The 11,054-nt window shown below is 39.9% G+C and overlaps 1 protein-coding gene across 1 annotated transcript; it reads right to left on the bottom strand.

Annotated features, from left to right (window-relative positions):
• Window positions 1–2,311: 2,311 nt before the first annotated feature.
• Window positions 2,312–8,465, bottom strand: LOC307137344 (vitelline membrane outer layer protein 1-like). The gene is made up of 5 exons (XM_079834951.1): window positions 8,140–8,465; window positions 5,276–5,400; window positions 4,965–5,078; window positions 2,648–2,832; window positions 2,312–2,575 (listed from the first exon to the last, which is right to left on the bottom strand). The coding sequence occupies exons 1-4, from the start codon at window positions 8,344–8,346 to the stop codon at window positions 2,649–2,651; spliced, it is 630 nt and encodes a 209-aa protein (XP_079691077.1). The 5' UTR covers window positions 8,347–8,465; the 3' UTR covers window positions 2,312–2,575; window position 2,648.
• Window positions 8,466–11,054: the final 2,589 nt, after the last annotated feature.

Consider the following 11,054-nt stretch of genomic DNA (forward strand, 5'->3'; position numbering starts at 1 on the left):
ATGTAAGTGCGAACTCGTGAAATTATGTTTTATAAACAAAGTTCGGGAGAAGCACGTTCAGATAATTGACACAGGTTGAGAGCACTCAGCTAATCAACAATAGAGGTATATATACACGCAGCAGTCCTACCTCCGTTTGTTGACAATTGTCAGCAACCCTTCCACCACCCTTTCGCCACACCTTTTAACTCTAAAACCACTTACATATACGGGGGGTACTCTGGGTTCGGGCCTAATTCCGAGCTCGAAGCCCTCCCCCCGGACAGCACGCCAAATACGCATTGAATTACTCTCTATAAATTATATGTAGGTGCGAACTCGTGAAAAATAGGAAAAAGAGGCTACAATTTGCACGAGCTCACCAAAATTGGACAGTTGAAGACTGGAAAAATGTTGCCTGGTCTGATGAGTCTCGATTTCTGTTGAGACATTCAGATGGTAGAGTCAGAATTTGGCGTAAACAGAATGAGAACATGGATCCATCATGCCTTGTTTCCACTGTGCAGGCTGGTGGTGGTGGTGTAATGGTGTGGGGGATGTTTTCTTGGCACACTTTAGGCCCCTTAGTGCCAATTGGGCATCGTTTAAATGCCACGGCCTACCTGAGCATTGTTTCTGACCATGTCCATCCCTTTATGACCACCATGTCCCCATCCTCTGATGGCTACTTCCAGCAGGATAATGCACCGTTACAAAGCTCCAATCATTTCAAATTGGTTTCTTGAACATGACAATGAGTTCACTGAACTAAAATGGCCCCCACAGTCACCAGATCTCAACCCAATAGAGCATCTTTGGGATGTGGTGGAACGGGAGCTTCGTGCCCTGGATGTGCATCCCACAAATCTCCATCAACTGCAGATGCTCTCCTATCAATATGGGCCAACATTTCTAAATAATGCTTTGAGCACCTTGTTGAATCAATGCCACGTAGAATTAAGGCAGTTCTGAAGGCGAAAGGGGGTCAACACAGTATTAGTGTGGTGTTCCTAATAATCCTTTAGGTGAGTGTATATGTGTGTGTGTGTGTGTGTGTGTGTGTGTGTGTGTGTGTGTGTGTGTGTGTGTGTGTGTGTGTGTGTGTGTGTGTGTGTGTGTGTGTGTGTGTGTGTGTGTGTGTGTGTGTGTGTGTGTGTGTGTGTGTGTGTGTGTGTGTGTGTGTGTGTAAAATAACACAATCATAAACATTCAGTAGCTTATAAAATAATATTGCCTAACGTTACTGTATGAAATGTCAACACAGGACGAGCTATAGGACTGTGAAGCTTTGGGGGTGTGGATGGCCCTGTTGGAAAAAAAACAGCATGGTTTGAGCTGGTCCTTAGTTGGTCATGTACTGGTTTATGCTGGTTCTGAGCTGGAGCTAGTTTCTTAGGACCAGCATAAACCAGCTCAAACCAGCTGCCATGCTTCAAGACATACCTAACCAGCATATGCTGTTTTGGTCAACAGGAGGACTCGATCTACTCCATCTGTTTTGATCATCGCTCTGAAATGTGATCATCTCAGCTTTTTGATGAAAATTTTGCTTTTTCTTAAAAATTTTTTATTTTTTTTTATAACTTTATCATAAAAAAAAGAATGTATGACATTTTGATGTTCTTTCTTTTGATATATTGCATGTTCCATGGACGTCGGAAGCAAAACAAATGTGGGCGGATCCTCAGAAAAAAAATTCTGGAGTAGATGCCATTTAAATATACCGCTTTGCTTGCTAAGCGTCTAGTTCGGAAAGACAAAATTGCAGAAATTGCCATATCATTTAGAGCGGCAATAGTGTAGGGGTAAGATGCATAGCACCAAGTTTTGACCAAATCGACCCGTGGTTCGAATTCGCTTTTTGCCGAACTCAATCTTCTCCCTTTTCCTATCTCATATCAGATCGGGCATGAAGAAAATATTAGAATATTAGAAAAGTGGAAATAAAGCATCTAATATGTGTCTAATAATATGTGTTTATCGATTAGGGGTAGGTAAACAGACATGTGCTGAATGTTAGAGAGGATAAAAGTGAGTGGGTCCAATATCATTGATCGTAAAAAGTGGGTCTTGTCTCGCCCACAAACAATGGTTCTGACGCCCATGGCACGTTCAGATATTTACAAAAAAATATATTCTGGGAGCCATGAAACTTTTGTGAAAATAATTAAAAATGCTGGCGGTGGCTGCATGGCAACTTTTTTTTCAAGAACACTGGTGGAGAAAGAGTTTCCCAGGTAATGCATGAATGGATAAGGCAATTACTTTGAACTACTAATGTAATGAACAATCTGATGTAAAGTGTTGTGCAAAACAATGAAACTACAACAAGGCACTGTTTAGAAAGACTTTAATGCTGATATTTGGCACCAGTTTTGACTGACAGCAGAAGTTCAGGAGTCTTTACTCCAATAATAGGCGGGATGTCCAGTTAATGACCTGATCGTCCAGTTAGGCTTTGTTTTGTGATAATGACCGGCTGACTGTGCATTAGATTTACTGTTGAATGACATGGTTCATGTTAGTTTATCATAGTATGATGATCAATTATTACAATTCATTTGATCTTCTTGCTGTTCTTGTCGTCCTCATTAACCTGAAAGAGAAAACAGATTTAGTTGATCTGCAGTGTGTGTCAGTCCGAGTGTTTGATTGAGATTCACATCACCTTAATTACAGCCGAACATGCGCACGTCATTGAGAGCGGTGTCATCTCCTGTGAATCCCTGTGGCTCTTCTATCCGCGTGCTGAGGCCACAGATTCCTCTTCCCAGACCCATTGGGCTCCAGTCGCCCCATTCGCCCTGGTCCGTGCCGTCACCCTCCAGCACAGAACCTCGAGTGCAGTTGAATCTGAAATAAATGTGACAATATTATGTTAAAGGGCCCATATGCTTTTTTGGATATGACCTTTTATGTAATGTGTGATAAAGCTGGTTGTGAATGTTGTCTGGCTCATTCTAGCTCACTCTAGAGATTTGTTGTGCAAACACAGCTGTACCTGTATATACGACATATGGGGGCGTATTAAAGAAACGTTTTATCTTACGTCTTAACTTAAGATATGATAAGTTAATTTAGGATTTTTCACAATTTCGTATTACAGAAGAAAATCTTAACTTGATTTAGGATTCTTATCCTATCTTACAAAATCTAATTTTATCTGTAGTTAGGAAATCTTAAACCGCTCCTTCGAGTTCGGTAATCAACTATTAGGTCTGTTACCAAGCAACCAACAACGCGCAAACTGCTTCTGAGGTAAACCTAAAATCAAAATGGAGAAACAACGGCGTGCTTTCAATTCCAGTGCGGCAGAAATTGAAACTCCGTTGACAAAAGTTGAAGCCTGTTTTATAAATCGCCTTTTGCAAACAAGAAAAGTAGAATGCGTTAGTCACTTGAAGAATGAACTGGCATAAAGTTTGTTTGACGTTATTAGACGTTCGATATGAGCAAATTTAGGGACCGTCTCATACGACATTGGTATTCACATTTCTAACGTCAATAGCATTTTAACAGAATGACTTACAGTATCAAATCCAATTGTAAAGTGTTAATCTAGGTGTTTGATGCACTCATTTGACATATTCCGTTCAAATGCGATTGAAGTTAGAAATTTGTAGGTACCAATTGGTTGGTCATGGTTGGTCACCATCATGGTTGGTAAACGCACTAAATCGACATGAGTCTACATTCATTTCAGTTACTCCCGTAAGGGAATTTGTATCTTGTGAGACTTTTTTAACTGTAAGGTACAAATAGTTTATTAGGAAACAGATACATTTGTTCAGGTTTAATAGTTTCAATGCTCTAGATTCACAGAATGATAGCTAAAAAATAAAAGTTTAAGTCTCACAAGATACAAATGCCCACACGGGAGTAACTGAAATGAATGTAGACTCATGTCGATTTAGTGCGTTTACCAACCATGACCCAACTTGGACATCAAATTGATGTTCAACATTTGATCTTTGTCAAGGACAGCCGAGGACAGCTCTCAAGAGCAGTTTGGATTTCAACCAAATTGAGTCAAAAAACAGTCAACTTCACTCTGATTGGCTTAGGCAGCACAACATCATAATCCAACCAGTAAACGTCACTCTGATTGGCTGAGGCAGTACATCATCATAATCCAACCAGTAAACGTCACTCTGATTGGCTGAGGCAGTACATCATCATAATCCAACCAGTAAACGCCACTCTGATTGGCTGAGGCAGTACATCATCATAATTCAACCAGTAAACGCCACTCTGATTGACTGAGGCAACACGCCAGGCATTTGGTAGACGTGGTGTGTTAGAAGTCAAAACAACCCCTTCAGTGGACAGAAATTGGACGTCCAAAAATTACATAGAAAAGACGTCACATTGCGCAGTGGTAAGGTAAAAAAAAAAAAAAACACGAGTGATCTCTCTCGCTCTCAGCCGTTAGAAGCAAAGTTCATGGACTGGCCACTAGAGACAGACTCCAGAAGGAGCAGAATCTCATTGAGCTCATGTTAAAATGCCCAACTTTACAGCAGAAGAACACATGTTTACAGGCTGGTACAAATTGTGGTTTTGGTCTATACGGCTAATTTTGCCCTTCATGACGACTGTGAGGGGGTGAATTGTTTTATAACTCATTCGTTTACATTATATAAAGCCTTAAAGTTCTGCATAATTAAGGGTGTGTCCACTTTGAGTGACAGGTGGATTGCCGTTTGCCTGCTGTCTGTTAGTCATCACCTCAGCTCCGCCCACGTCCCGCCTCTTTGCCCATTTTCTGTTATCCGGGAGTGACAAGATGGCAACGGCCAGCTCGACCCGACTCTACGCTTCAAAACTGCTCTTCAGAATCCTATGGGTGACGTCACGGACACTACATCCATATTTTTTTACAGTCTATGCTTGTGACTCCTATTCAGTGATATTGCCTAACTGAGCTGCTCGATGAGGGAAAACTGAGACCCTAAATGGCAAACCATGTACAGCCAAATACTCACCTGATGTTGTTTGCGGCCGTAGTATCTCCAAGTAATTGGGGAGATTCGACTCTCAGCTGGAAAGATGTCAAGAATCCAGAAGGACACCATTTGATATCTGTCCACTCACCCCAGCTGAAGAAAAAACAGTTTATGGCTTTTTTTTAAGGTTTATTGAAGACAATGAACTTTTAAATGAGGAATTATTTTCAAGAAAATCCTTAGTTCTTTTATCTTATGAAGAAACTGTTCTTTAAATGTATGAATTACTAATAAACCCAAAGTAAACCACGGCTGTTACTAGTTTTACTTCATTGCATAGAGTCCATTACCTTCCTACGTCAGACTGAATGGAGATGTCCTCATAAAAGTCTGATAAGACTTTGGTCTGATTCACACAGTAAAGACGAATCCCATTGAGTGCTGTGTTATCCCCAAAAAATTTAGTTTTTTCCACCTATAAAAAAAAGCAGCAACAATGCTCTATTTTATTAGGAACACTAAGTTTGCAAAGTTAAGGCTCAACATCTCAGAGCTGTTCTTATTTTACGCTTTGGGAATTGATTGGATCATGACAAATCTTAAGTATGAGTTATGTATTGTAGCAAGTCTGTTTATGTTCTATATCAGGTGTGTTCGAGGAGCATGTATGTTCTTTCATGTGTTGTGTTCTGGTTGTGTGGGGCTTTAAGGCGTGGGCTGTTCTTCTGTGTGGGCGGGGTCTGGGGAGAAGAGTTCGGGACAGTGTTGCCAATTTAGCAATTTTGTTTCTAGATTTAGCAACTTTTCAGACTATCCTAGCAACTTTTTTTTTTCTTTCAAAAAGCACCTAGCAAAAAATTGCTATTTTAAAAAATGTATTTGGCAACTTTTAGCAACTTTTGAAAAGTGCCTCAAACAATAAAAATCCCATATTTTCATCTAAATTACACAAAAAGAGGAAACCTTAGAACAACTAGCCAGCCAATCAGCACATCAGCCTGAAGAGAGCTGGAGAAAGATGCCTAACAATACACGCATCAAATGTGAAGTTGCTAGTTGCAATTGATAATTTTTGACACAGCATGTTATTAGCTATAATAATTGTTGTTCAGTTAGGTATAGTACTGCACATTATCCGTTTAACCCTGAGTTAAGTTTTAACCCTGTAACCCTAAAACACAAAATGCAACGTGTAATTTAAAATACAGGTAAAATAGCTGTGAAAAATCAATATGGGTAATTCCTTCATATTAACACAGTGCACTGTGCCCTATTTTTTACAGACTTTTTACAGACTTTTTTTCAGACTTTTACAGACCAACTGCAAATACAACGTTTAAAACTATTATTGCTCAGAATGTTACTAGTTAATAAGAAAACACATACAATGTAATTGTTAAAAAATGTAAAACTCTTCAATAATTCAAGATAAAAAGGTCTGATCATGAAGAATGTCAGTTAAATTACTTTTACAAATAAAATATTTATATTATTCTTTACGAACAAATCTAAATTAACATTTCAAATCATATTTTTCACTGAGATTTGTGTAATCTCTATTAAAGGCAATAATGCACTTTTTGCGTCATGGTTACGCGCGATTGACGCGATTCTGCCTCATTCGCGCGTCCAGTTCAAGCTAATGACGCAAATTGAGTGTCTTGCGCGATACGCGCGTTACACGCGAGTGATTTTATTTGGTGCTTTTTGTGCATTCGCGCATTTGAAGCGAATTTGCGTTGGACGCCCAAGTTGGGAAATCTGAACTTTACCGTCTATTCGCGCCGCGTTAACCAATCAGGAGCCTGCTCGCTGCTGTCAAGTGACGTGATGAGAAACCGCATAATTTAAAAATAGCCTACTACTGTTGTGTCACAAAATATAGTTTTAAGACTTTTTCAGGTGAGAATGTAGTTGTTTAAAGCTCAAATCTGTGGTTTATTTATAGAGCGCCTATTTAAAAAAATTATCTATTATCGCTCAACGCTCATTAACCCCGGCGAGAGCAGCCTTTCCTCGGCGAGTCCTTCTGACGTCTGCCGCTGGCTCTGATGTCTCTGTTGTGGTTAAACATGAGATATAACTCAAAATGTAACTAAAACCTTTATTTTTAACTCAAAAATTTAAAATGTACAAGCGTCCAACTAGACGTGGTAGACGCGATTTTGGCGTTCTATTCGCATTTGGTGTGAACGCAGCATAAGTCAGAGGTCGGCAAGTTCAGTCCTAGAGAGCTGATGTCCTCCAGAGTTTAGCTCCAACCCTACTAAACCACCACAGAATAAAACTCATGGCTCCCAGCATGCATTGCAGCATTAGGTATGTCACCATTGTTGAGATTCATATGCTGATTCTTGATATCTGTGTGCATTTGAACTATTTTTCCCCTTAAAACCTGTTTAGAATGTATTTAAAAATCTAAATTCAGAATGTCTGATCTGTGGCAATAAAGTATTGTTAGTGAAGATTATTTATTAATAGTTTTAGTCAGTGATGAGTTTAGTCAAACATTTCTCTTCATGATCATTTTTGTTTATGGCTTCTTTTGATTTGAACAGATTATGTGTTTTGTTAACACTGTAACAAAAACCACAAACTCGCATAAAGAGCCAAGAGTCAGGAAATGAAACACTGATCACCATAATGGTGACCAAACATTTTAAATAAAACATCAACATCTAAAACTCTGTTAATTCTCAATAAGAGCTTCTATAGACGTCTTTCAGGGTTGGAGCCAAACTCTGCCGGAGTGCGACTCTCTAGGACCGAACTTGCCCTGTATAATTGTACCCAATTGTGTACCTTTAAAGGTACAGTTATACGTTTTGTTCCCCAAGGTACTTCCACGGTACCTTTTTTTCTGGGAGTGAATATCAAAACGTAATTTAGCAACTTTTTCGCAAACAATCGACCTGCCTTTAGCAACTTCCCCTGAAAATGAGTTGGCAACATTGGTTCGAGAAGTTGGGGTTCGCTGGTCTGTATGCTTACGTTAATAAAAGAGCATTTCAACTGTTAAGTGAGTCTATCATTGTCTTTGTTCACTACAGAATTTTTCTAACGCCATTGGCAGTTTTCGTTTTCTTGTTTAAAGCTCAAACTCACTTCATCTTGATCATTTATTAGTCATTTTTCTTCTCAAGTATATGCATATTGATTTAAGAATGAATGTTAGAAAATCAAAACCACTTCCACGAGTCAGTGTTCAACTTACCATCAGACTAAACCCTGCGGCGTACGTTCCAGTTGGACAGAATTCCCTTTGACCCCACGACCCCCGCATCATTCCATTCGACACAGTCAGCAATGATACAAAATATCTCTCAGTCTTCACCTCAGAAGCTCCTTCTATGGTCTGAGCGCTCACATGCTGCCCAATAATGGCTAGCAGTGAAAACACAAGGGAAAAGAAGTGATGCATTGCTACAGCGCATTCAAATAATGATGATTAAATTAATTCTGTTTGGTCTCTAAACCAAAAACTGACCCCCAGGTTTCTGAGCCATCTGTGGTTGGTCAGTGGAACCTGCCTCCTTCTTTACTGAGCCAATCAGAACAATCCATTTATATGGGTTATCAATAAATTCAGCCAATCAGCAGCCAGGAACACGGAGTCCACGTCAATGCCTGTAAATGAACACAATAACATCTGTTTGTTTAACTGAGTGTCCTTGGAAAGTGTTTTACTCAGTGTTGATGTTGTAATTTTAAGTTGACTTGACAACACAACTGGACTCCTGAAGTCTTTGCATGAAGATATGAATACACACAGAACACACTCAGTTAGCAAAAGCATCAGTGTTTATCCATTTTGTTCCTGAAATTAAATGATTGTGCAAGTCACACAAACACACTTTAGACAAACAATGAGCTGGTGGAGTTGCCAGTAAAAGCATGTGCCCTTTGCCCAACAGCTTTGCTTGATAATGTTTATTTACACTTTTGATCTTTCATGAGGTTTTAGATACTGTGAGGCAGAAAATAATATCCATGAATCATTTCTGTGTGTGTCTGTAGGATAATAACAGTCTTTAGATTCATAACTGATATATAAATCAGAGGAGAACCTAAACTAACCTGAGGAAATAAACCCTTCAAAACTGCCTATTCAGTGTTGTCGTGTTGTGTAGACGTCCATTTTCACTTTCAGCTCTGTGGTCCAGCTGTGACATTACAGAGGGCCAAGCCATAGCAAGTCAATAGCCAGGTTTCCATCCAAGGATTTTCTTGTGAAAAAAAGGTTTAGTGCATCAAAATGTTTAGCGATATAGCTATAATTTTTTGCAAATGTCGTGACAATCTTTTTCCGTTTATCTTTAGCGTATAAATTGGCGATACTTCAAATGTCGCAAAAAAATTGTTTGGAAACACTTTTGGTCGAGAAAAAGGGCTTTAGTGCAAATAAATGTGGTGTCACATGACAGAATTATCCTATACAGCATCCTCAACACAACTTATGCAAAAGTGGGGGTTGTTAGGGATGATGTCATTATGCACCATTTTATCGGTAAAAGACCAATTTGATGGAAACAGGCTGGAGATAAAATTTCGCATTCATTTTTAAAAAAATTTATACGCATATTCACTTTGTCGATAACGGGAAAAAAAGTGGATGGAAACTTCAGCTGGAATTTTTGGCTGTTACTTATATATTACTTATATATACACCATAGACAGTAAAAGAAATGGACACAGCGACCCCATTGGCTTCGACGGGGAAAAGTGAAGTCAGTTAGAAGCATAACTTCCTGATGGCTGATGTACTGCGCAACCTCAGACTGAGCTTGACAACGTAGATGTGACGTGAGCAACCAGTCTGACAGTGGCAAGTCTTCTAGTAGTTGTGCAATTTTTGTCCTGTTGCTTTTGACTCTCTATGGGCTTCTCCCCATGCTTATCCCTTGAATTTATTGGACTTTATGCCTCCACGTCCCCCCGATTGCCTCATAGACAGTAAAAGATTGCCTGCGAGCTTCTCCTCCTGTCTATGCGGTCATTTCTCTATGCGACAGAGTCGCGTGGTTATGACGCAATCGTTAGCCAATTTTTTACAAAAACGACTTCTACAGGGCAATAGTGTAAGATATAAGGTAATGGAGCCTTTTATATATTGTCGTGTTTCTTTAGAAATAAACAGTGGACAAATGGAGTCTTTAAATGCCTCGGATGTAAAGTTATTCGCTGTCAAAGTGACGCCAAAATGAATGGGAGTCAATGGGATGCTAACAGCAGGTGATGTCTTTGGTGATTATGGCCCTGCTCTGAAGGAAAAAAGGAGATATTAATCTCCTGCATCAGAGCATTCAGTTTGTCTCTTGCTGGCTAGTCATTGACTGACGTCACTTAGTAAAGCTGTTATACCTATATATATCGGTGTATATCAAGGGGGTAATCCAGCACCTGGAAAGCTTACCTTCCATAGGGGCAGCCATTGCTAACCAAGCCATCACCTGCTGTTAGCATCCCATTGACTCACATTCATTTTGGTGTCACTTTGACAGCGAATAACTTTACAACCGAGGCGTTTAAAGACTCCATTTGTCCATTGTTGATTTACCTTGTATCTTACACTATCGCCCCGTAGAAGCCGTTTTTGTAAAAATAGGCTAACGATTGCGTCATAACCACGCGACTCTGTCGCATAGTAGAGAAATTACCGTATAGACAGGAGGAGAATCTCGCAGGCAATCTTTTACTGTCTATGAGGCAATCGGGGGGACGTGGAGGCATAAAGTCCGATAAAGTTAAGGGAGAGGCATGGGGAGAAGCCCATAGAGAGTCAAAAGCAACGGGACAAAATATTTCAACAACATGATTCAGATTTCACTTTACACAACTACTAGAGGACTTACAACTGTCAGACTGGTTGCTCACGTCACATCTACGTTGTCAAGCTCAGTCTGAGGCTGCGCAGTACATCAGCCATCAGGAAGTGATGCTTCTTCTTGACTTCACTTTTCCCCGTCAAAGCCAATGGGGTCGCTGTGTCCATTTCTTTTACTGTCTATGGATTAAGGAGGTGATTCATAGACACTTGGTGGAGTTTTGCCAGTGTAGAGTGAGTCGGCGGGTGTTGCATTTCGGTTGCCGGTTTCTGCGGTAGAGGGCGAGCAACCCAAACCTGAGGAG

This window comes from Gobio gobio, assembly GCF_949357685.1.
Source record: "Gobio gobio genome assembly, chromosome: 14".
NCBI classification, from domain to species: Eukaryota; Metazoa; Chordata; class Actinopteri; order Cypriniformes; family Gobionidae; genus Gobio; species Gobio gobio.

Bases quoted from the DNA above. Each gene is read 5' to 3' on its own strand.
- LOC307137344 (XM_079834951.1), bottom strand. From the start codon at position 8,346: ATGCATCACTTCTTTTCCCTTGTGTTTTCACTGCTAGCCATTATTGGG. The intron at 5,401-8,139 runs GTAAGTTGAACA...TTTTTTTTATAG, and splicing joins CCGCAGGGTTTAGTCTGATG to GTGGAAAAAACTAAATTTTT. The intron at 2,833-4,964 runs GTGAGTATTTGG...CATTTATTTCAG, and splicing joins ACGGCCGCAAACAACATCAG to ATTCAACTGCACTCGAGGTT.